This window comes from Labrus bergylta, chromosome 4, assembly GCF_963930695.1.
Source record: "Labrus bergylta chromosome 4, fLabBer1.1, whole genome shotgun sequence".
NCBI classification, from domain to species: Eukaryota; Metazoa; Chordata; class Actinopteri; order Labriformes; family Labridae; genus Labrus; species Labrus bergylta.
This window is the reverse complement of record NC_089198.1, coordinates 22808122-22835089: the sequence shown is the minus strand read 5'-3', so window position 1 is coordinate 22835089 and position 26968 is coordinate 22808122. Positions and strand designations below refer to the sequence as shown.

The 26968-nt window shown below is 39.9% G+C and overlaps 1 protein-coding gene across 2 annotated transcripts in view; it reads right to left on the bottom strand.

The window, feature by feature from the left end:
- The window catches only part of LOC109985118 (phosphatase and actin regulator 1), a 65855-nt gene that overhangs the window by 5726 nt on the left and 33161 nt on the right, over positions 1–26968 (bottom strand). Inside the window, exons 1-9 of one of the 2 annotated variants that reach the window (XM_065954104.1) lie at positions 23245–23855; positions 19995–20159; positions 12598–12678; positions 11140–11343; positions 10399–10741; positions 7592–7791; positions 5359–5515; positions 2193–2248; positions 1006–1067 (exon numbers count right to left, since the gene is read on the bottom strand). In XM_065954104.1, the coding sequence (XP_065810176.1) occupies positions 1006–1067; positions 2193–2248; positions 5359–5515; positions 7592–7791; positions 10399–10741; positions 11140–11343; positions 12598–12678; positions 19995–20159; positions 23245–23536 (1560 nt within the window). In that variant the 5' untranslated portion in view covers positions 23537–23855. Of the gene's footprint in view, positions 1–1005; positions 1068–2192; positions 2249–5358; positions 5516–7591; positions 7792–10398; positions 10742–11139; positions 11344–12597; positions 12679–19994; positions 20160–23244; positions 23856–26968 lie in introns of those variants that run through there. The other variant, XM_065954105.1, reaches the window with a different exon arrangement.

Genomic DNA, 26968 nt, shown 5'->3' with positions numbered 1-26968 from the left:
GTCACTGTCACGGTTAGCAGCTCGTCAGGATTTGCATATATTAAAGTCATTATAGATGGATTAGGAAACAAGACTTGCAGATCCAGTATATCTTTAGCAGGTGCATCAGAGTTCAATATCTCACTGCTGTGGCATTCAGGACATTTAATGAATCAGTGCTTCTATTGAATATGTAAGTTCTGGCAAAACCTCTGTGACAAAATGAAAAGACACTGCAGTATATGAATACCAGTGGTTATTTGTAGAAACAGTGACACCATCACAGAATGTGTCCATCAGAGAAAACTTTTTTTTTTTCTATCCAGCTAAATCTTCCCTTAACTTATCCTGATCAAAATTGTTAACAGAATCCCTAATAAGACAAGTGAAATGTGTCCATATGAAATTAAAACTGAGAGAATTTGGGGTTTCATACATCAGAGCAGGAAAACTTTCCAAACCAAGCGATTCTGATATACACTTGTACACTGTTTTTGCACATGTAATTGTGTATCTGTGTGTGTGTGTGTGTGTGTGTGTGTGTATTTGTTAGGAAAGGGATTTTGATAAAGTTACAAAATTGCAAATTGGTTACCTGCTGCGGACTGTTCCATGCTGGATATACATTTTGGAAAAGCTTTAAAGTGACTTTAGTGTACACAAAAAAGAAAAGACGTACACGTGCATTCCTTGCTGTGATATTTTTGTTGTTGTTTTGAGTAGCATGTCAGCAAGAGAGGAGAATGTGTTGTAATCTAAAAGGAAGTGTTAGGAACACGCTCAACACCTCCCCCATGGGGTCCAAGGATTTGGCAGCCAACTTGCTAAAGGGGCCAAGGGCAACAAGGACATCAGTGTACCCTGGGGCAGACCTGAGAACTACAATACAAAGGGCCTGTAACGTGCAAGATTCTCACTTCTCCACACACGAGTCACAGTCACAGTGTTTGTGCCCCCCCGCCCCCCCTCGACATTGTCAGAGATGGAGCATGGGTAAGCATGTTTGGTGCTAAAATTAGGACTCACCTTTCGTGTTAGCCTTCGCTTGATCTCCCTCTTTTCCTCCATCTCCTCTTGCTCATTGCGAGCTGCAGAGAATGAAAAGATGACTACATGCACATACAAACAGTGGACTGCATGTAAAATATTAAGACATTTCTGAAAGGGGGAAAAAAACAACTCATTTGCATCATATGGCTCATTAGATGTGCACTAAAACTGGATAAGTTTCTTAACGCCTAAAATAGTTTCCATCATTGGCTGTTTAATACTATTAGGAATGGGTATCAGGGGAAAAAAAGATCGCTTTGTTCTTTTCTTCAAGTTGTCCCAGGGCTTTTTTTTTTTCCATGTTTGCAATCAAGTGATTAACCTATTTAAGAATTTTACAAGTCTGAAATGCTGATTACTTTCGCTTACTTGCGTCTCCCCAAAAACTCATCCATGCATTGTTCAACACATTAAAAGTCATTTATTCCCCCCAGCACAGAGGAACACATGAAACACGAGTAAACAAGGTGCATATTGGGACAATGCTTCCTGTTAGCAAAAGGCTTCTGCACTCACACGGCATCTGTGATTGTGTGTAACATGTACTGTATCTGTAGTACTACTCGTATTTTTAGATTCCCGGCAGTATCTCTCTCCAGACAACAAGGCCCTGTTTGTTTTAACCTTGCTACTGTATGTACGTGTGAGTGATAGGGAAGACTTGAATAGTCACTCAAAATTCCTCAGACTTTGTTTTTTTTCTCCTCCTGTGCTCTGCCAATCACATAGGAGCCTCTAGGAGAGCAGGAACTTGTTGGTAAATCAGCCTTTGATGTGAGTGCTGCAAAGTCCCAGGCAACAGAACTGCTTCTCTCTGACACCGTCTGTGTTTGAGCTAAGAAAGCAGTCTCCCTGGACAGGACTCCTCTGGGAGGCCTGCTGCCTGCTTGCCGCAGATGAAAAAGCAGCCCAAGGAGGAATAAAAAAAAAAAGAAAAAAAAGAAAAGTGAGAGATGTATGCCACAAGCTTTCACAGAACTGGGCCTCTCAAATCACCACTGCTGCACTGTGTGAAGGTTGCATGCCAATATGGTCTTGCGCTTCTATGATGAACTCACTGGGCAATGTTTCTGGCTGTTTTTAAACTATGAAGTTTTTGTTTAATTGTTTACACACAAGTTACTTAAATGATGATGTTATATATTAAAGTTAAAGTCACTCACGTTTGAGGATGTTCCTCTGTTCCAGCTCCTCCGCTGTTGGTCTCTGACTCAAGCGCCTGGTAAGAAAAAAGCATAGGACTTGATCAATGATGGTTTTCATCTCTTCGGATCTGACAGCAATCTGGATCTGCTCAACCCTGTAACCTACTGTACACAGGATGAGATCTGTTTGCTGAGATTGGCCTTTCTAATCTCATCCTGTGTCCCCTCTTTCTTCCACTTGAGGGAAAAGTCAAGACACCAAATCTCAAAGTACAGCTCTCCGCCCCCCAGTATGGCCTGAGCATTATATCAGCATCATGCTGACAAGAGTGCAGCTGCTGTAAACAAACATGCACCGACTAGAAAACACACATCTACATGGACGCTTCCTTCTATGCAGTCTCTATACCGGCCAGCTTTTTAAAAAGCAGAACCTTCATTAAATTAGTGCATGTGCTGTGCAATATTAATACGAGAGAAACAAGTATAGTGTGGTTATATAAAGAGTTACACAATGTTTAATCAACTGGATAAAAACATAATCATTTCTAAGCTCCACTAATAGGTTGTTTGAGTCTTACAAATGTTAAAATGACTGTTTGCTATGTAAAATGTGTCCCTCATGATAAAAAAAAACTAAATCATTTGGTCGGATTCAAACCCACTGCGAGAAGGACTACAGTCCATGAGCCGCTCAACATAACAGTGAGGCCATCCCATGCTAAGTTAAAAATAAATGGAGGTGGTTTAAGGACTCTTAATATAATTCAAAAGAGAGCTTATATTTGTACATGGTTATGGTGAGTGGACTTGAGCTTGTGTAGCGCTTTTCTATTCTTCTGCTTTTTTTCACTGCAGGTCACACCTACCCATTCACACATTGATGGCAGAGGCTGCTACTGTATGTACAGTGTCCACAGAAATTACTAATCCCATTCTTACAAAGTCACACACTGAAGACGAAGCAGTGGGAGCAACTTGGGGTTAAGTGTCTTGCCCAAAGACACATTGGACATGCGTCTGCAGGAGCTGGGGATCAAACAAACAGCCTTCCAGATTTGAGACGAGCTACTCTACCACCTGATCCACAGCCGCCTCACGCCCTATAAAACTTTCACCCAACCCATGTCCCAGAAACATATCTCCATAGAAAAGATAAGTTCTAAATTATGCCTGCATAGACAACTGTTACTAGAACAATAATATATATCAATAATATCTCTAAGTTGTGTTAATAGCTTGTTTTGAAACTTAAAACTGGTTGGAGTAAAAAAAATCTATTTTTTTAGCTGCATCAACAAAATGTAAAATTGGGGGCAAATTTAAACTGAACTTTTTGTTGTTTCTTGTCCCTTTGAGAGGTATTTGTTGAACAGCAGTTATTAAATATGTAAGCTCCACTCTCTCGTTGCTGTTTTTGTGGTCTCTGCTGGTTTCCATGAAGCCTCACAATGAAAACAAGATTCCAGGAGTTCAAAACGCCCAGCCAAGACAAGTCTAGCACATGACTTCATTGTAAAACCATTACATGCTCGGATTAAGCAAACAACATACACTGTGTTCATCGTTTAGAGGATTCTAGGCAGATCTCTAAGCCATCTCCCCCTTTTTTTTTTTTTTTTAAATAGATTTTCATGCTAAGCTAGGCTACCTGTCCTGGCCTTAGATTCATATTTAACTGACAGTTATTAGAGCTCTATTTGTCATTTAAGTAACTCACAGCAAGAAGGAAAATCCCTCCTTGTCAGCAAATGTCAAATTTCTAGAGGCAGGAATTACATTTCAACATATTGAAGCGTGCAATCAAAAATAAAAAGCCAAAGATGGAAGTTTTAATTAACTTTCATGCTAATAATAAATCATATTACAATCGTTATATCTGTCAAAAAAAGCGAAAACAGGATTATAATTTTTTTGGGTCCAATCATGCAGCTCTATTTTGGGCAACATCCATCTGCTGATGAAGATCATGTGACATGATCAAAAGCTGTAGAAGAACCTCGGCGTATAAACTGAATCTCTGATGTTACGTTTTAAGAATACAGATAAAAAGGTTTACTAAATAGGTAGGTCGAGGTGTCCCGAAAAGACAATATCTTTATCAATTCTGACAATGAAGGCCACACGGCTCCTGGCATAAAATCATCAGATGACACTGTGCAAAGGACACTGTGACAGAGCTTTTTGGTGAGATGACAACTAAGCAGGCAGGCCTTCTGGGAACACGCGCTGTGTTCCAATCACAGTGGGGAATAGACGCTTGAGTGCCAAAATCTCTTGATAACACTGCATCCATTCTCCTGCAACCATATTTCCAACATCAACTTTCCAGGCCTTCATTGTTTTAAACGTATGCTTGTCAGCCCTGTCCTATATCATTACATCATTACATCCCCTTCATGCAGACAGGGAAGTCGTGTTCAAAGCACCGAGTAAACACAAAATTAGGCCTGCGATCAGTTGTGGGGGAAGAAAAAAACCATGATGTCATTTGATGTGCTCAGTAAGAATAGCTCACATTCATGTTGTGAACATATGTATACAAAGTCCTGTGAGTCCTGTTTGGATGCGCTGTACCGCCGTACAGTGCTTTGTGTGTGTATTCTGCTGGTATGAAGTGGCTTGCGTGGTTCTGCTGTGTGGAGGAGTTGGGTGGAGATAGCTTGGCACATGCATCACCGTGGTGATTCAGTCAGCGAGGGAGGAAGTCAGGCAGGAGGAAGAAAGAGTAGAGAGAGAGAGAGATACAGAGATGACAACAGAAGAGAAAAGAGAATGGCGAGAAGGGGGGGGGGGGGTGTGATGCATTGCTGAAATTAGGTCAGCTCCATTTTCAGCACCTCACTTTAACGAGATAAAGCGGTTCTCCTTATCGGATGTTGAGAAGGAAGAAATTAAAGGATATTAAAGTGATTTGAGAGAAAAAAAGTGTCCGATTTTGACTAAGCCGCCGTTCTATCATCCAGGAAAACAGGCCACCGCCGGCTCACAGTACGCAAGAGAAAACGCTCAGTTACGCTGAGAAAAAAAAGACGCTATGTTCCAGCAGCTATTGTTGAGTTGGCAATGGCAGCCATCAACCAGACTTTCTGAAAATATTTGGCCCATCAATTGTGCATGTGTGTAAATGTTTTCTGGTCTGTTTTTAGAAAAATGCATGTATGCGCCGTGCAACGTGTCTCACCTAGTGAGCTTGGTGCCTATCTGCTGCCTGGACTCCAGCCTCTCCTCATCAGTCTGCATGGGCAGGATGTTTTTCTCCTCCAGCTCTCTTTTGGATGGACGGTTACTCAGCTTGATGGCCAAAGAGTCTTTCCTCAGCACCTTCTGAGCCAGGGTACCTAAACACAAACATCATAATCAAACATTACAGGACAACAAGCCGGAGAAAAAAAAGTAGGCATCATTTACCCAAAACCTTTTTGGATGTTTTTTCTGCTTTTTCAACTGTAGTTTTTTTATTGAAATGTACTTATCATATCTTGAATTTAGACTGCACAATTAAAGATATGCATTTAAATAAAACTCAAAAGTGTGTTTGTTCATAATGAAGTGGACAATTTTCAATTCACTAGCATTTTTCAAACACTAAATCCTTAAACGCCCCCCTCCTCCCAGACTGCTACAACTATTAATATCTGCCTTACATCTATGACCATTACTATAAATAATAAAGTGAATCTTAGAGCAGCTCAACTTCAACTTATATAATTAACACAATCCTTTCTCCCTGTATCATCATTACAGTTAGTATTGTTAATATTAGACTGATCAGTAGATTATCGCACTTAGCAGTTACTGCGAATACTACACCTACTTTTACCATCATTACCAACATTGTAGCTATAAATCTTACTCATTGTTCTTTTTTTCGGTTTCTTGTTGCTCTGTTTTTCTCTATCCATCTCTCTCTTTCTTCTGCAGATTACTGTTCAACATGAGTCTGGTTCATCTTGAGGTTTCTGCCACACTGTAGCCAAATGCTGCTTACTGCTGTGGTCATGGTGGATTATTGTTGGTTCTTTGTAAATAATAGTCATTTAAAATATAATATATCAAAGAGTACGATTATTTGGGCTGCAGGTAGCCTAGTGGTTATGTCGTGAACCCCACGTACAGAGGCTATAGTGCTCGTTGCAGTGGCTGTGGGTTCAAATCCGACCTCTGCCCTTTGCTGCATGTCATCCCCCACTCTCTCCTCCAAACATTTCCTGTCTCTATTCAGCTGTCCTATCAAAATACGGCAAAAATGGCCCAATATATCTTTTTTATTCTAAAAAAAATAAAAAGAGTACAGCCTTTAGTGTCTCCTGACAAAATGTGTTATGAATTGGTGCAATAAATAAATAATAAAGATTGATTGATTTTGATAAGATTGAAATACCATTGTTGTAATTTAAATCAAGACATATTGACTAATATTAAATGTAATTTGAATACTTGGCACTGTTCTTTCAATGTTAACACATACACACAGATTTAAAAAACAATCTTCTCAATCAAGATCCCTGTGACTTTAAATATTACTCATACTTCTAAAGCTGCTTAAAATTATGAGGTGGCATATTGAACAATTCCATCACACATGGCCAATCACCACCTTAAAAAAAAAAAAACTTACATATGCTACCATCATGTAAAAAAAAAAAAAAAAAAAAAAAGGGACATAGAAAAGGACAGCTTTTCACACTTCAGCAGTTTTTGCCAAGCAGTGTCCAGTATAATGTTTCCATGGATGACAGCATGCTTCTGGATACACTTCTGTGAACTTCATTTTGGCCCAGTTTTGAAGGTCAAACCACATCCAAGTTCCAGGAGCCTCCGAGTTAAGCTAGCACTACTGTTTGTCTGTCGATCAGGATGAGTCAAGCGAATGTGTCATCATATCTGTAAACATGATCCTCAGCACCAAAACAGACAAAGACAGCTCTTCTGCCAGAGCACACTATTCTGTGTCTTAGGTTTTTAACGTCTTGCTACAGATAGATCTGGAGAATCCAAAGAAAGACAGATTACAGGTCTCTGTTTATACATTTAGAGATAAAAAGAGACAAAATCCATTGACTCAAAAATTAACCTTTGTCTTCACAACTCAAACCTCTACACTGACATTCATGTGTTCCGTAATTTTCATCTGCTTCATGCCTCTGTTTATTGGATCCTATTTAACTAATATGTAGAAAGATTGAAAAAGGGTCCGGGTGACAATTTATTCCTTAGTTACTTTTGGTTGTGACTTTTTAAGGCTAAAAATGCTAACGCTTTTTTTACATACCCATCATTCTAAAATGTTCATGGCGGTGTATGATGGCCATTTTCTCATACCGGTTCCTCTTTGTGAACTTAACACATGCTTCTAATTTTTAATTGTCAATAAATACACTTCATCTGAATGTGTGCAACCAGCTGCCCCTCACTTGTAAATATGGAGTCATCGTCTTCATCGTCGTCCTCGTCATCATCCACGTCGTCGTCCTCGTCCTTGTACATGCTGGGCAGATCTTCGTAGTCGGACTCGTTGGGCATGTTCTCCTTGTCGTCCTCATAGTCGATGATCACAGACGGCACTTCCCTTCGGTCCAATTGAATACAATGACCGCCACCGTGCAATGCAGAGCTGATGGAAGGAAAACGAGATGCATTCGGTCATTCTATCTGGGATAAATATATATGAATAATACAGAAAATCAAACAAATACAGTCTGACTCAAGTGTACATATTATACCTGCATCATGATAGAAAATTGTACGATGTGCAATGATTTTAATAGTTTCAATAGAAAAATCAAGTTAATCATGTTAGTGTTTTTAAACCACAAAAATGGCACCAATTAAACTGAGGTTAGATGAGAGTTAGCTGGATCTTGCTCTGAAAGCATCAACATGTTGCTGAAGCATGGACATTAAACATGGGCATCCATCAAACATTCACATTCTGAATGAGAGAAATGTTCTTCTTTAAAACATGTTTTTTTATTGCAATAAATCCAGGCTTTTGCAATGGGTTTATTGCAAAAGCTGATATTGTGATAATGATTCCATTCCAACTCATTGATCAGCCCTAAGCCATACCATTTGGCCTTGTTAAGAAGATGAGCCTGACCTCACCACAAACAGTGAAGGCAAAAATACAGTTTACATCGAAAAACCTCACATCCTAAGCTGAGCCTTACATCATCTTTTTTTTTCAAAAAGGATATATTGTGTATGACATGAAGTATTACCTCAATCCTCCAAAACCTTCTTAGTGCATATAACAGAAGTGATTTAAAACAATAAAGGGGCCTCTGGTACATAGTCTAATGATGGCTTAGTGGGATTTTAATCCAACTATAGAGGAAGAGGAGATATAAAACACCATCTGAATGAAACTGGAGTACACAGAGCCTGAATACACCGCAAGAAAAACATTTTTTGAAGTCCTACGCAATGCAATGCAACCCTCTGAACTACACAGAGGGAAAGAGTAACCGATTACACAACATGCATAATTCAAAACAAGGTGACAGAAATAAACTTCACTCTCAACAGACATTAAATGCAAACATTAACCAGTGAATTATATGACTGATTAATGGATCACAGTCTAGCTTGAGCTCCTTATGATGATAAGCTACTGTTATGTAACCATTTTCAAGCTTTCAGACTAATTGTGAGCAATGTCAGGGCCATTATTTCCTTATCCCTACCCAAATGGCTTTGGTGAAAAAGAGCTCAGAATGAAGGAGGTTACATAATGTCCAATCCACTATCCTGTCCCTTTTCTCCAAACATGAAGAAATACAGCTCTTGTAAAGAGCAGCTGGTCATGTTATGTCAGGCAAACTGCTGGAGGGACGCCTACTCCATGAGCCTGTGCCCACACATACACACAGTTACTTCAAAATTAGGCCATGTTACCCTGTGAGGCAGTGTGCTTATTTAGACCTGTACAACGGTGCAGCGTGGCAGGATGCGACCTCAATAAGAACGGGACATTTTTAAGTGTGACAAGTAGCTGAAAACACAAAACTAATAAACAGGCTGCACAAGGCTAATTATACTTTTTTGTCATTGATAACTCTGCTTAGTGCTGTTTTGGCAACAGCTTTTGCTCACAATTGATGAATTTGATGTTAATCGGTTAAGCTCAGGGAAATGAGAAAAAACAACACTTTACTGTCCGTTAACACGGAAATGTGACTTTCATAATTAATGTCCGTGGTGAGGAATTTAATTGACCATTTTCTCTGTTGTTCTTCTCAGGATGAGAAGCTCAACCCCCTTTAATTCCTACTTCAGTGTTAAAGGATGTAATTCATATAAAACATTTATCATCTAAAAATATACTGTATAGGCCTACTCTCAATGTCACTGATATTAGGGGGATACCCAAACTGATTCCTCCCTTCAATGGGTGGTTAAATAAAACGTTTAGGATATTTATCAAGTCATAATCTTGTGTTAAAAAAGTTAATAGTGAAAATCTGGATGGAAAATCAACTCATATTTTAAATAGATTTAAAAAAAACGTGCAAAACTGAAAACAGCTAAAATTAGCATTTAGTCAAGAGTACTAGATTGTATAAGGTTTAGCTTGTTAGTAGCTGAAAGCTAATATTACTCTGATGTGTTAAACAATATAAAAGGAAATGTGTACCGTCTAAGCTAAAGTTATGTTAGCTAGGAGTTTACTTCCAAGCTAATGTAATGTTTGCTAGCAAGTGGTTGTATGCGAGTGTTAGCTGTTGACTGACAGTAGCTAACAGGTTTCAAAATGTTTTGCCATAATATGAGCTGATGCCCCTCAAGACTTTTCATTTTTGAAATTGCTTATAATTGAAAAGCACTTCCATTTAAATGTTTAGATATTTAGCATTTATTCAGCTGAAAACTTGGAACAAGTAGTTTTACAAATTGTGTAAAGCACTTGATAAGCTCAAGTCCATTTACCATTTACAACAGCATAAGAGCGTCACACCTTGAGCATGACATCAAAGGAAAATGGCCGCCACGTAAATACAGTATTCCATTTGGATTATGCTAAAAATTTGATTTGTGATGTTTTTGAATACATGAAACATCAACACATTTTGCAGCGTTCAAATCAGTTTTGTCCAAATCCAACCAAGATATTATGTGGGATATAGAGACAGACAGACAATGAGAGGCTGATCTGTAATCCCTCCATGCCTTTACTGAAGGACAATCAGATTTAAAGACCTTAGGACTGATGGCTACTAACCTTTCAAACCTTTGCATTGAGAGCGCCAGGGTTTTATTGAGCTCCTCAATGATGCGGCTGGGAGCGTGCAAGCTGCCGTACTGTAGCTGGAGTGGGTGACCGTGGCTCTGGTGAAGACTGGATAAGCCAGCGAACTGAGATGGCAGCAAGTTGCCGTGGTGGAGGGACATTCTCTGAGAAGGGGCGCACTTTTCGGACAGAGCGCTTAGGGGATTTGGGGATGGAGAAGGGGAGGAGGAGTCCAGCCCCCCTTGAGGCATACAAATCATAACTTTCTTTGGGGGCAGAGGTGGAGAGTGCTTTCCCCCAGGCATACAGGGCAACTTCATTGGCTGGCAAGAATCTAGAGAGAGAAAAAAACAACAGTTTAATAGTGTGCAATGTTGCTTTCACTACACTTTGCTGGTGCAGACAGATAAACAGAGCTCATTGATAATCAGACATGGCTCAGACATCAGCAAACTGTGGTGGGAATTAGGCCAGGGTAATGCTACTTTCCTTCAAATGACAGATTGACAATGACAGAGAAGGCCAAGATGACCTACGTATCACCAGGGGGAATTAAATGAGACTATCATAATCCTGTACACATGTGTGTCAACTCAGGTACAGTTTAGATCAATAGCAGTTAAGATTAATTAAATAGACAAATACTTAGTGGGAGAATTTCACAATTTTGAAAGTCTGAGATAATAAAAAAAAAAAAAAGATTTGATTACAGCAGTAAGTACGAGCACTGACCTGTGCTATGGTTTGGGATCCTAGAGAAAGGCTTTGGAGGGAGGGCAGGGGGCTGTTTATGATACAGCGGAGGCTTGATGGGGGTATCCTGAAGGTCACCAGCGTAGGTGACAGTTTTCTTGCTGGGCAGGACCATAGAGGATTTAATATGGGGCTCCTGAGTGCAGACTCCGCCGTCCATGGAGGATCGGAACTCAATGGTTGCTAAACGGAAGAAAAATGACATTTTGACAGGAGTCTGGAATGTGTTTGACTGCATAAAAACAGAGACATTTCCAAAGAAGAGTGCAGAAACAAAGTTAAAAATGAACTCTGGATGTTACGTTACGAGACAATGGGAGGAGGGGATTCAGGAGCTGAGACTGGAAAACGACCCAGGAGCCTTTTATCAGCAAAAACCAGACCAAGGAAACAGTGTCAGCCATGAAGTCTGACAGAACTTTTGCTTTTTGAAATTATTTTACAGCGCTGAGCCTTTTGATGGTTTTCGCATGATCACATTTTAGGGCTGACAATTCACGACACTGCTGACATGTGTCTGACAAAGAATGCACTTGTATTGGGAGCAATAAAAAAAAAAAAAAATGAACGCTTACTACTGTGTGATTTGGAGAGGTTAAGTTAATCCCAATACTTTTCAACTCTCAGAGAGTTTTCAGTGACTCTTTTAAAGGACCTCCATGACAACAGAGCTTTCTTTGAATTCAACCACTGCATTTGCCGACGCTGCGTCCTTAAAGTCAACACTGCCAAGTGATTGGTTTGGCTCATTGGTGCCACACTAAATCCAGGTACACAGGGTGACCGTCAAAGATGTAGAGCAGTTAAAGCTGATTCAAATCCAGCCAACAGCCATCAATAACTGCAGAAGGTTTAACCATTATCGCAATCCAGCTAAAATATATTCCTACTTTGTCGCATTCTATTAATACATGATCCCTATTTGTATTTAACTTAATTTAGATGGTCAGACATTTGTGCTAGCTTTGACATCAACCAGAGAGTGTTTTCTTGTTTTGATCATGGTCCAAAGAGCTCAATCGGTGCACAACAATAAAATCCTCATTTGCCCTGTTCACATGTTGGCAAGAGTCAATGGACTTTTTCCAGTTTCACCAACTTTGTTTTTTGATGTCCCGAGGCATGGAGCACCCTGCTGTCAGACTGAAATACACTCTCCAGCTTTGAATCTCTGTGTCTGAGGCACATCAAATCAAGATCAAAGAGTTTACAAAAACCTTACCAAATTTCTATAATGAAAGATTATATCTCTCGATGCCCTGTGCCAAATCTGCAGAAGAGTGCACTTCACAGACTCCTGATTAATGAGGAGATGTATAACTAAAGACCTTCCAATTTAGAGCACCATGTCCACCCCTTTATGCAGATTCTACTTAAAAACGGAGACAGTTTCCAGCTCTGTTAAATCAGACCATGAATGAAGAACTAGCAGCTCACCTTTTTCAAAGATCTCTTTCAGCACCCCTCTCTTGATCAGCTCATCTCTGCTCTGTCGCATTGACATCTTCCTCTCCAACGCTGAGGGGAGAAAGGAGAATAATGTTCTAATGGATTTTCAGATAAATCAAATTAACCTTTCAATAAAAAAAAAAATAAAAAAATGGCAAATACATTTACCAAAAATATGTTGGTGAAACACACAAAACCATAAAGGATTGGAAAGATGGTATCTGAACAAAACGTCAAATAAAAGGCAGACATTGAGGAGTTTTCTTGTTGTACCAATCCAACAAATCCAATGAAAAGACAAACTAACACACGTATCTGCTTGTTTGTGCTCGTCTTTATGTTTGAATTCCATGTTTTTGTATACATGTATTTGCTCCAGTGAAGCACATCAAGTTACTCAAAACAAACTACAGTGCCCCTCTTCATTGTGACGAGGTAACATGTCACTAAATGCACACACATAGGGGGGAAAAAACGTTACCACCAAACTATTTATGTTTATTATTTTTACTGAATTACTCATCTATATCTAAAGACTAGAGTTGGTCTCGCTTTAGAAATCTTTATTTGTAATATATTGACATATATTGTGAACATTTACCAAATCAAAAAACAGAGTTCTGCACATTCCGCCTAGAGAGAAATCAGTTTTTCAACTTGTGATTTTGTTGTTTGGCAATCTGTGAAACTGTGACTTCTCGTCTGAACATCTGAAGCTAAAAAACTGGGTCTGGATTAAGACAAGAGATAAAAGATGGTGCAGATATTCCAACAACACTTCTCATAGTAATGCATTATGCACAGGGAAGCATGTCCCTTAGCTAATGCTTGCTTCTATTTATAGCTTTAAGAAGTCGAGGCACTTAGCATCTTCTATCAGCATGGTGAATGAAAAAAAAAATCATCAAGAGTACCTCCAAAATCAAACCCCTGCATAGGAACCAGCGAGGACTGTGAAATAAATATTAGCAATGATACTTGAGAACATGCCGCAGAAACAATCCCCGCGGGCTTCTGTAGCTCTTTTCTTAAGAAGGAAGATCACGGATTGTGCCATGTGTGCTTTTCAAACGACCCAGGAGTTTTGTCCCAACTCTATCAGAGGGCGCTGTTCTCAATGCTAATACATCCTCAGCGTGGATTCATTTAAATACTGACAGCTTGACCTCGATTTTCCTTGCCTTTGGTCAGAACACAGTGGATTTAAAATCCAACTGCTGAGAGTCTAAAATTAAAGAACACAAATGAGAGTGGTACAAATGTCAGACGGGGAGGCCTTTAGGGATGAAATTTGGATATTCAGTGCTTCAGTGTTATAAAATACAGCAGAGCAAGTTATCATCAAAGAGTACGCTTCATTATGACTTCCTTCAGGATCCCAGATGTTCAATATCACTTCATACTTCAGAGGTCTTTGAGGAGAGGCCTGTTTAAGATCAGCTCAAAGCCAATCAATCAGTTCAGTAGCGAAACATTCTGGGTGGGGGGGGGATGAATATGGGACCAAAATATCACCAGTGCGTCACACAAAAGAATCCTCTTCACTGAGGCCCTACAAAGCGGTACATTTAAGGGTGTGAAATGACAGGAAATGTTACCATGTGGTGCTACTTCAGATGCTAATGCTGTCAGCTCCATCAGAAGAAAAAAAAAATCCCCCCCAGAGGCAGCAGATGTATCTTTAGGTCAAGTGCATCGAGAGAGGCGTAAACAGACTCAAAGAGTTGACCCAAAATCCACTGAGAAGAGTTTAAAGTGAAGAAAAAGAAACCTTTTCTAAACTAGGAGTCTAATTAAACTGGGGCAAAATATAATTACAGAAATATATTGTTATCCTGACTTGTTTGATACAGTTATCTAAGCAATTCCCACCACTCTCTGTTTTTCACCCCAAAAAAGGCTGCTATGCTAAGCTATGCTATTATGAACTGCTTATTTTAAGCTTTAAGTCAATGCCAAATTGGTCCTTGTTGTAAGCATTCTGTTTATTTTTGGGTGAATACCAACTGTGACAAGAGCTTTATAATTTAATGTAAAGAGGACATATTATATATACCCCTTTTCCACAACAGTCTCCTGTGGTCTAAATGAAACATCTGTTCTGTGGTCAAAATATAACATGAATTTAATTACAAGGTCTATTAAGACAATCATTTCTGACATCTAAAACTTGTCTTGCATGGAGTCAACTTTAATTAGTCTCAAATGTTACTGTTATTCAAGTTTTAATTTTTTTTATATTGATTATTCTTTTCGTTAATACTCACACTGTTCACCAATGTTACACATCTGTATAATAATCAACTAAATGGGAAAACCCCTGAGCTAAAGAGCGGCGCTATGACGGCAATGTTGTAATAGGCTAAGTTCGGGGATTATACACTGCTGATTCATCTAAAATGAAATGTAATTACTCAAAGCTTTATGACATAATTCTGCAATGCCAAGGGATGTGTACAGCATGTGTACATTTTATGTAACACCATCAGCTCAAAGTCTTTGTAAGGATATGCCTTCAGAATTGGAAGATATTGATTGAAGCACAAAAAGAAGAAGGAGGAATTGTGAGATTTGATTTGAACAAAACGGTCAGCGATCTGAAGCCGCGCATCGTGACGGGAGTTAAAAAAAAAGTGGCTGTTCTGTTCTCGCAAAACACGACATAACGTTCAATATTTAATGAATACATTAATGGCGTGCGAGAAGGGGAATTTCATGTTCATTTCATCAGGAGGAGGACCCTCTGAGAGAAAGACAAAAAAAACAGAGTGTGGATCAAAAACTGCCACTCACACCACATATCTCACTTTGATCTTTAATAAGAGTAAAAATGATCAACTGATTTAAAAGAAGTGTGACTGACATGTGCATATGTATAGTGTTGAGAGACATTCGGTAAACATAGCCCTTGAATTACCAAAGAAACACAAAAACCCAATAAGCAAAAACTGTCCTCCAAGTAACCTTGCATATCAATCAAGCTCTATTTCGGACACTCAACCATTACCCAAGTGGTGTCCAATACTCCCCCCCCACCCACCCCCCCCCCACTCAATCTGCAGCAGGATGAGAAGATTATACACTCATCAGGGAGACTCTGCTGAGAGCATATTAAATGAAACTGGCATATCTGAGTGTAGCCTGTATTGATATGAGAACGCTACACTTAGTTTTTTTGAGAGAAAATATATTCCACTGCGCAGTGACCCAGATAGTCAGAACACATCCTACCAGTCCCGCGGCTCAGTAGCTCAAAGTGGAGGCTTTTACAGAGGCGATTCTCTTTGCCTGAGCCTCACGCACACACACACACACAAAAAACTGTCCAACTTTCATGGAATCTTTTATCAATGAAAAGCTGAGGCGTTCAGGCTCAAACATCAGAAGCTTGGATACAGCTAAATGAGTGACTGATAGACAGAAATAGTTGGCTTCGAATGTGACATTTGTTTTGTTTTTTTAGTCTGTCTTTTTGAGTAAAAGTTATGCTAATAAACACCAACAGTTGTGTGTCAGATGTCTGCCGTCCTTAAGGAAATCTAACTAATTGGATTGAAACAAAAATAACCCCCCCCCCCCCCCCCCCCCAAAAATAAAAATGACAGACAAACACATGAATGCTCTTTTGATGAATCTCTCTAGTGAGATGTCTGTGTGATACAAGCACGCTGGGCATGATAGGATGGCGTGATGATCAGACATCCAACAGTCAGAAACCTCCCCCTCCTTTCTCCCTTCCTGAGGTGAGGACAACAGACCCCCAGAGCTGGCCGTCCTCTGCTTTATATAACAACACATATGGAATCGTCTACTGTGCTCACTGTCCAATTATCTACCACGGCATCTGCACGCCCAGTGGCTGCTCGGCTCCCTACTGTCACAAGAAACATCATCAACAGTAAGACATCACAGACGACTGCAGAGACAACAAGACAGGAGAGGCCAAGACCATAGCAGAGCAGCAGGAAAGATGTCTATACAATTACAATCTAGTGTGTGTCTAATGACATGAATGTGAAGTGCTACCTTACAACACATTTCCCCCTGTATGTTTAAGCAACAGGTGTCAAATGACTCAGTACAACGCATTGTGTAGGGGGTGCCAGTAGCATAGTGGTTAGTGCGAACGCCCCATGTGCGGTGGCCATGGGGTTCAAATCCAACCTGTGGCCCCTTTCTCGCATGCCATTCACCTTCCTCTCTTTCCCTGATTTCTGACTCTATCCACTGTTCTGTCTCTCTTCTAAATGCATTAAAAGACCCAAAATAAATATTTAAACATTACAGCATTTTAATTATTGTATCAAGATTTCTTACATCTTAAAAAAAAAAAAAAAAAAAGGTCATCCCAACAAATAGGCTGTCATATTAGTGATTTAAAATCCAATGAGGGCAAATCAGGAAGTAAGAGCAATGCTCCCCTTTAAACGTACCAATCAAAATTGGGGCTTCAGGTCAAACGTTTTCTGGATGCGGTGAACAGAATTTTCGATTTAGCTATGTCTTCTTTTTTTTTTTAATTGCAAGAAGAACAAAATCCACTAGAGTGTGCATGTGTTTGTTGAGAGAGAGTCTTGGGTGGAAAGGGTTGAGAGAAAACAATGACCTACAAATACAGAGAAAAATAAAAAGGGAGGTAAGACTTATTGGAATAACTATGATTATCCTCACGATCATCACAATCATCATACTCATAACATGATATCAATGGCCATACTTAATTATAGTTTTGTGGTCACTGTAATGGTGTTATGGCAGGGAGCGTGTCGTCCAGCCCTCTGGCAACTAAACCAGGATTCTCAGGGGCCAAAAGAGAGATGGCACAAATTGCAATCACAAAAAAGACAAAAAGAAGTTTCTTCTTGGTAAAGGACTGATAATTAACAACTCAGGGACACATCTCTATGAAGAATCGGTTTCATTCTTTCAGTCACAAGATCGGCCTTTTTGTTTGATTTTCGTACGCACACCTCTGAAACCAGGCCTAGTGCTTGTTTAACCACTGAATTAAATACATTATCCTATACTTAGCAATGGGAGCACTTCAGCAGGAGAACTTGATATAAGAGAGCGCACACTAACCTCTAAAAAACCAACTTTACACAGATAATATGACGTGCAGACCTTCAGAAATGTGTTGTTTTTAACACTGAAATCTCATCCTGCTTTCTATTAACATTCAGACTTATCAGTTATTGAAAGATCTTTAAAGCCATGACAAATGTAAGAAAAGGATGTTCTGATAGCATGCAGTAGATTACTAAATCTATCACACAACAGCTCTTTCAAACATTAATAACAATATAGAAAAAAACAATCTTGTCACCGATGGCTTTCATTTCTATTTTTTTTTCATCAGGTCACATAAAGGCATTAGAATTCATTTCAGTGTATTTCATGACCAGTGAAACAATAGCTTTACTGGGCTGTGTGTGAACAAGACTGAAGAAATGTATGCTGAATTTAAAACTATTTAGCCCACTGAGCAAAAGAAAGATGAACATCAAACTTATATGATTGTGTAACCATCTTTAGATAAAATGAACTGTATGGATCCCAAACTGGGAAATTGTGGAAACTAAGGTAGTGACATGCTAACAGGGCTAACTTAAGAAGGCTACCTGCTGCATAATAACAGACACAGAACATTGGCCTTTGTTTGGAGTCAGGATTCCATGTTCAGAGGCTGCAGTCCTCGAAGCGGGCGGCCCATGGTTCAAATCCGATCTGCGGCTCATTTCCCGCATGTCATTCCCCACTCTCTGATCTCTACAAAATAAAAGGCACAAAAAGCCCAAAGAGAAATCTTTTTTTTTCTTGCTCATGTTAGGTTTACACCAAGTTAGAAGGGAAGTATCTGGCACATAAATTACACGTGCTTAATCTTAATCTGTTTCGTATACATTCATTTAATCGTTCTTTAAATCTCCATTTAAGTGGAATGATTTGACTACTACAGTTCAAACACCGCGAGCCATTTCCTGTCATTCTAAATCACTACATCGGCTCCTTCTTCTGACTGCCTGTGTTCCACCTCTTGCTGCACAAGTGCGGGCCACGCTCCCCCTTTGTTTTGGGGGCTTTAAAGTTGGCTTCACACTTCTCCCTGATATTGAAAGTGACAGTTTGTGTGCAGCAGCATTAGCATCAGAGAAACCTGCCTAAGCATAAGAGCTACTTGCAAGTTTGCACACCGCCTACAGCTTGAAACAATGCAAAACATTTTACTTAGAGGCCCATCAAAAAAAAAAGCTAGAAATTCTGGTAATAATCCACCGTCAAAAGAGGATTGAATAGAACAATAGTGGAAAAAATACTTTTTTTTTTTTTTTTTAGAGACAGCAGCGTTATGCATACAAAACAAGTGGATAACAAAAGCGATGAAGAGAGCTTTTTCATCAAACTCCACTGCGCATTAACACCATTGTAGCATGAAAAAAGGGCTTTTTGTTGTTCAGCTTTTGATTATTGTCCTTCAACACAACTGGGGAGGCTCTGTTATCACTGAATGTACCAGCAGACAGAAAACATTCCCATAGCTGCTTCAAACTCTCATTTTAAATACATTAAAACATTGGAAAAAATCGAATACTTAAAGCTTAAAAATCTGTCGTCGCTTGTGTGAAGAAAAATAAAATTCTATAAATACTCTGGTCTAGGAACAATAAAAGTCAGAGCTTTGCTTAAGGCTTATATAAACCTAAAATTCAAATACATGTTTTATGCTTGTGAAAGTGATGGAGACAACAAGACATCGCACTAAAGCAAGATAGACACTTGAAAGAGCGCCGAGGCAGTCGCAGAGGCTTGATCAAAGCAGGAAAAGACTGATTCATTCAGCAACTTCACACCTGGAAAATGCTAATTTATTAACATCCTGTCCTGCTCAGACCGGATTCAGGTCCCCGTGCGATTGCTCATCTTCTCTTTTAAGGAAGATTTTTTTTTTATTCTCTCCTCCAAACCCACAAGACGCAGTCTTGACAAAGTGTCTCCTCCTGTCCAACAGGCTGACAGAACAATTCAGGATGTGTCAGCCAAGCAAAAATAAATACAGCCGCATCTGAAGAGAGCGTGTCCTTCACTCGCCCCTGACAACACTGTGCTGCGAGATCAAAGCAGCTCCAAAAGAGAGACCTCAAAACATGAAACTCCAACGCTTTTGTTGAATCAATTTGCTGCATTTACAATCACCCCGGAGACTGAAACTTCTTACATTTTTCTTTCCTTTTGCAAAAGGAGGTACACTGGAATTCTCCCCACAAGAACACAGGGTGTAAAATAATAGAAACCTTTTTTTGTTTATGATCCAAAAGTGCACCTTCATGTGTTTTATGTGACTGAATTAACACACTGTAGAATCACCAAAAAGAAATGTCACATACCAGCAGAGGTCTGCTTGAACTTCTCACTCTTCTTCTTCCTCCATTTCCAGGGCTTGAGGAGGCGCCCCAGAGTGGCAAACTTGCTGCGGCGGCGAATGGGTGGAGTGTGGGTGCCAGAGATCAAAGACTCGGAGCGCATGGCGGCCAGCCTCTCTACTTCCTCAGCTGTTTGGAGGAAGACAAAAAAAAACACACACACAGGGTCTAGTTTAGGTGAGGATGCAGAGGAGGTGATATTTGTGGTAATCATGCAGGACAGCTAGCAGAGAGTGCAGCAGACATTTCTGCTTACAAAGAGCCAAGCAGCAGGAAACCTGTGCCAAGTGGCCTTCTGAATCCCCTCGTAACTGGATGAGGTGTGGAGAGGATAAACAAACCTGCATGTATCAGACAGCATCACGCACGGAGTCTAAACAGTTCGAGGCTGCATCACTGAGCGCTCGGCGTTAGCGTTGCCAAAAACACACCAAACAGACTGATAATAAGCACCTCATTAAGGGGAAAATCTTTCTACTCCTCATCAAATATTCACAAGGCCTGGCCCTTTCCACTGTCACGTACTGTTCAACATCAAAAGCAACCGATGCTCAGCAATTTAGTCGAACACAAACAAATAATGAAATAAAACGAGTGTGTGTTATGTTTGAAAGATGCTGCAATCAACGGCTACAAACAGCTCCAATTACAAGAAAACAAGACACCAGGGTTAACACAAACTGGGATTACATAACAATATCCCCCAGCTCCAACCCCACATCTCGGATTCTAACTGAATAACCAGCTTTTGAACTGATCTTATATTACTAAACTAGCAACTGGACGCAAAAAAATCTGAAGCAAATAAAACAACGTAACATGTCCTGCCTCATTCATTCAGTCGAAACTTGAATTCATTTCACAACAGGACACATAAAAATGTCCTGCTCTTCTGACTTCAATGCAGCTTCTCACTTCCTTTCATTTTTATAATGTATAAAACATCTGCTTGCATAAACCTTACTAGCATCATTATTAGCACTTGCAACAAAAGCAAAGTTTGAAAGACTTGAACTGATGCTACTGAACTGATGTTTTTTCACAATAAATGAACACAGGAATATTAAGAGACAATAAAGTCGTCTTTTTCTGTATTGTAAACAAAGACACGTGCCTCGACTCAGTCAATTCTTTTCAGCACAAGAGGGGATCTTAACGATGTTTCACAATAATTTCAAGATTATCCTTCCTAGGTAGCCGTTCAATTCCCTTCATTTTTTTTGCAAAGACCCTATACTTGCTTACTTTTATTTTTGTTGCACTTGTTTTATTTGTTTCATTTACACATCAGCAACAGTTACAATGTCTCACAATGCATGACTTGGACTGATCATACGTTTAAAGTGAAAGTCTGCACTCTGTAGGCTGCCGTCCACTTCCCTTCATCTCCATTCTGTTATAAAAATAGACACAAGACTTGCTTGCCTATTTTTGACACACGTATACATCATCATTTGCACATGCAATGACAGCATAGTCACGCATTGGAAGTGTTTAAGAAAAAAAAAGATGTATCCCCTATAGAAGCAAAAAATAACTAACTCATGTTTCTCCAAAATGATTGTAAGGGGGTAACAAATATTTTTGATCTGCTACAAAGTAAAAAAACAACAACTTTAAAATCCTTAAGGTACAAGCATACAATACCTACTGGAAAAAGGAGCACAATCAAAAAAAAAAAAAAAAGCCACACTTTTCCTGGGTGGATGTGCAACAACATACCAGAGTGTCAATACATGTGGTGACCTCTAACACTGCGTGTCCTGTCAGTTGTCAGTGTCACCACATTGCATCACATCATCATCATCATTAGCAGTGATATGCTGACAGGGAATGTGCCGGTAGTTTGTCTTGCGATAATTACATCACATTCAGGCTTGTTTGCCAACACTGACATATCAGTTTGCAGACCAGTCGTCTCCCCGGGGTAATGGGGTCTGCCATGATAAATAATGTGACAGTAATGCAGTGGAAAGCAGTCCCACATGGACCATCACTTCAGCGCTCTGTCGCCCCAGAGCCAACCATCTTAGCAATCCTGACACCACGGTGCTCTATAAATAGCTCCAGAGTCAATGCTAATCGAATCAGGTAAGAGATTCAAATGACTTCATTAGAGCTACAGAAGCTGGATGTAGACAGGAAGTGAGTAACGCCGAGGAGACGAGTAACAACCAGCTCTAAACTGTGTGATTTAATGATGCGCAACACCAAAATAAAAAATGGTTTGCTACAAATCCACAACATATTATTTAGACACATGTCGTTTTTTTTTGTGCGAGTGTGTGTGGTTGTCTTTGTTGCCATAATGGACCCAGCTCTTCTACAACCTTTTTACTGAACCACTTGAAGAAGAAAACACAGGATGTGAATGTCTTCAGTTTAAATGAAAACGACACATTTAATTACAATCTTGGCAAAAAAATAAATAAATTCTAGCAGAGAAGAAACAAGCTGCAAATCTGCAAAGTAAGAGTGGGGAAGGAAAATCCTCTCCCGAATATCTTAAAGAGAGTGATTTAAATATGGTGGTGTTTTCAAGGCAGGTGAGCAGAGCCAGGCAGGCGCACACACACACACACACACACATTTCTATTCCGTCTTGCATTTTGGTGTTGCATGCCAATAACCTACATGATCCACTCTGTAACACAAAACACACTGGTGTTGCTGGTTTTTAATTAAAAACACTTGTTTGCATACCAAGATGGCTGAGTGATGATGTAATGACACTGAACTAGGAAAGGGGCTTTGTGCAAAATGCTTGCACCCTTTTCTGCCATTTTATTCACACACACACACACACACACACAAAAAAAGACTTAAATCATAAGAAATAAACCTGGCTTACGTTGCGTTATATTTGTAATGAAAACCAACAAGAAGGAATTGAAGTCAGAGCCAAACCTAGAGAGAAGTTCTGATCCAGTCAGCGGCAGTTTCCACAACAGCAACAATGAATCACTGGTGTTTAAAGGTGAACGCTGAGCTACTTTTAATACAGAACATCAGCACACATGCAGACACAAGAAGGAGTCACAAAGCACATTGACTAAAAGGAACGACTGGTGGGGTTACATGAGCAAACATGCATGGACATCTCAAAAGACAATGAGGATTGGATCCTGGATGCTATCCTACCGCAGGGGCTACTACATGGGCGATAAACCCCCCCCACCCCCCACCCCCGCAGGGATCGAGCTCCCACACTCACCGTCTTGCGTCTCGTTCCCGCGGCTGCAATTGCTGCAAATGTGCTTTATCTCTTTCCCGATGTGACAGTGGATCGTAAAGGGCATGTTGTTGTTGTTGTTGTGGTGGTGGTGCGGATGCTGGCCGTGCCCTTTCTTGTTGCTCAGAGACATGATTTTGACCAGGCTGAACGCCTTTTTCTTCGGTTTCTCCACCGCCACGGCCGTGTTTCCTCGGCAGCCCGTGGAGAACCAGGTGCCGTGCATGATGGTGGGCGCGGGGTCCACGGCGGGGTAATTGCTCGTCTTGTACATTTGGTGCGCGGAAAGAAAAAAAATGGAGCAAGAGCTTCAGCAGCAGCAGCAGCAGCAGCAGTGCGCGGCGTTACGACGGTGTGGGGTTTAAATTAAAGGGACGAGCAATCAATTGAGTCCTACCTGACCCACATAAGCAGCTTCCATCGCGCCGAAACCAGCGATGTCCTCCCCCCCCCCCCAAACACACACCTTCACCTGAGATCCCGATATTTGCGCACAAGAGTCCTCCTGCTGCTGCCAGATCCAAGTGAGCTAATAATAAAACAGAGGATGATGAGTAGTGAATGGCTGTGAGTACCTCTCCCTCCCAAAGCTGTGGACTGCAGTCGGTTGTAGCTAATCCACGATTAGTGGAGCTAAGCAGTGGGCGCCTCTGATTGGCTGCTCTGTGCGCTCCTCTAATAGGCCAGTGTGCAAGGACGGAGGAAAAATTGCTCGTCTTATGAAAGGATTCAAATAACTCTTTTTTTTTTTTTAAGCCGGTTACATTATATGACCCCCTTCTGTAGGGAGACAAAAAAAAACTGAGGTTAACTAAGGTTAAAATAGAAATTGGTAATAAATATAAGCCTACAGAAAAGGGTAGTATTTACAAAAACAGAAAAATGATGATGTGCTTTTGTCTAAGTAACACGTTTTGTCTAGTAAAGGGACTTAAATGAGAAATAATCTTATCTCATTGAATAACACTCTCTAATCTGTGAACCACTTTACACATTATCTATTTGCATCTTAACCACCTTCTGCTTCTTGTTAGGTCTTATTAGCATTCTTATCGCTTCATTTTTTCTATGTCGTATACAACTCTGGTTACATATTTATTTCCCGTTTGTATTATTGTTCTCCATTGCACTATTATCACTTAACTCACTCAATATGTGTCTACTTGCATACAGCTCTGTTTACATTTGTCTCTCGCTGTTAGTCCTATCAATGCCCACTTGTATCTTTAGTCTACTTTATTTATTTTGAATGGAATATAGTATTTAAAGTCTCGTTTTTTTTGTCTACATTGCACTGTCCTGTTACTTATTTTTGTCTTTTGTGCTACTGCTCTTCATGCCTTTGCACTGCCCTGAGGGACAAATACAGCTTTTTGAATTGAATTAATTTAAATAAAAAAGGTATAGGCAACAGTTAAAATTGAGATAAATTAGTGATGGCCTGTCCAAAAAAGGGGTCAAATATTGGTCAATATGTAGTTAAGCTGGTTCACTGAGGCAGGTCATTCTAGACGCTGACTTGAGCCAAAACTGAGTGAAGTTATTATTTAATAAAAGCAACAATGTGTGTTACCATGTTAGTGATACATGTGCTCATTTTGGTTAAATGGTTGAACTATTTAATTATAAAAAAGTGTGTGTGTGGTTAGGGGAGGGCATATGAGAAATATGCTTTTGTGTGACATATGAGACATGTAGGAATCATTTGCAGGTTGAAAACAATGACCTGATGCAGGTCACATGCACACTATGAATACCATGCAATTTCCACAAATGACGTCACTGCACTGATGCTAAAGAAGATGAGGTCAAATACTGAGTGAGATTTTAAAAAAGATAACTTGTCATGCAAGAGACAACAGAAGCAGAAGCAAACATAACATTTGTCTAATCTGGGCATGAAAAAGACAAGAGCCCAGAGAAATAGAATCAAAGGAAAGAAGCACAGCAAAGGGACGTAAATCAGCGATCAGAGAATACTGAATACTTCAAATAAAAAAGAGAGAGAGAGCTCAGCCTAAAGTGAAATGAAAACATTAAATATTCTTCTTCTTTACATCACAAAATCCACATAGCCACTTGCTTGATCCCTGCAGTCACTGAGCACATTTTGGGGATAATTGATAACATTAATAGCCGGTAAATGAGGCGTTAATCATGGAAAAAGATAACTGACTCCTGGGCTTTCCAATCACATGTTTCCTCCCAAGCAGTGGACAGTTGTGGGCTGGGGGGGGGGGGGGGGGTCTAACTTTGATACTTCAATGAGCTGGAGCTTATTCCAGTGACATCAAAGCCCTCTCCAAAATGAGGGACAGAAGCACTTGATTTACTCCCACCACGGTGCAATGCAGCAGGCAGCTGCCCTCATGTTGCCTCTTTTTAGTGCAAAGCTTCACTCTTTTGCATTCGAATATGATGAAGTTCAAAAAACATGCCAGAACATGCTCTGTTACAAACCTCCATATTTTGACTCCCATCATCGCACATTATTCGACCTAAAGGACTTTAATTATCCTAACATGATCTTAAATTAAAGGAACTTGCTGTAAAGTCTAAATTCTGAATTGACTCCAGAGTGTGTTGACTTATATGGGCCTACATACATGTTTAAGCTTGACACCACTGTTGCTTCACTTTTCTTTTGAATATTTCTTGCAGGAATCAGATAAAGCTAAAAGGCAGGTCGTTTGTAGAGGGAAAGAAACAACAGTCGCATGTGGCAACTTGGTTATGTAACTGCAGTTACAGGCAGTTCTGATCAGTGCACGGTGTATCACTTTAGTTAATATGTGAGGGAGGGCAGAATATGCATTACTTAATTGGACAGATAATATGGCCTTTAGAGACTTAAAGTGGCCATTTTGACACGAGAAACAGGTGTAAGAGTACCAATCTAACACTCAGGAGCCAACCTTCAATCATCCAACATTCAAACTAAAGATTATATATTTGGTTCTAAATATAGGTCCTCAGTTTTCAGTTCCATTGGACTTTATTAAAATTGTACTCAGATTTAAAGTTTTTTTTTTTTTTTTTTACTTTTACAACAACAAGAATCCATTACTTAAGGTCAGATCTGGTCGGATGCAATTGGCACACCTTTCGACCAAAAAAATCATTAGCTGCCTCACGCTTCCTGCCTTAAAGAAAATAAACATTTGATTAGATGTAATCGAATGGCTAATGTTTTGTTTGTTTGGGAGTTCATTTAAAGGATTTTCTTGGTTGAACTTTGACTAATTCAGCACACAATCCTCGGATTAGTGCTGGCCTCCAAAAGTCTACGTTCATGTGGTTGTCAGCGTAACCTGACACATGTTACAAACTGTCATAAATAAACTTAAACTCACACTGTAAGCTCACCCAAAGCTGCTAAGAAGCATTTTGCCAATCCTCCATGAGTGACTCACATCTGATGGATGTTAGCTCATAGTGTTGTTGCCATGAGCCTCAGTAAATGTTATTTTTCCATGTACCACTAAGAGCTAACATTTATTTGAATACATATCAAGTAAAGAAACATTTTGTGGCACTTTGGCTCCTAAGAGAGTTGACAGTGTTGTTACTTGGATGTTTGGGATTGTGGTTTAGACTGGTTTCAAATCTTGAGATTTCAGACTGAGCAGCCTGTCACTACAAATCGGCTGTTTCCATTCTCCCCGTATCTCTCTGTCTCTTCCCATCTGTCATCCTCTCTCTGAAT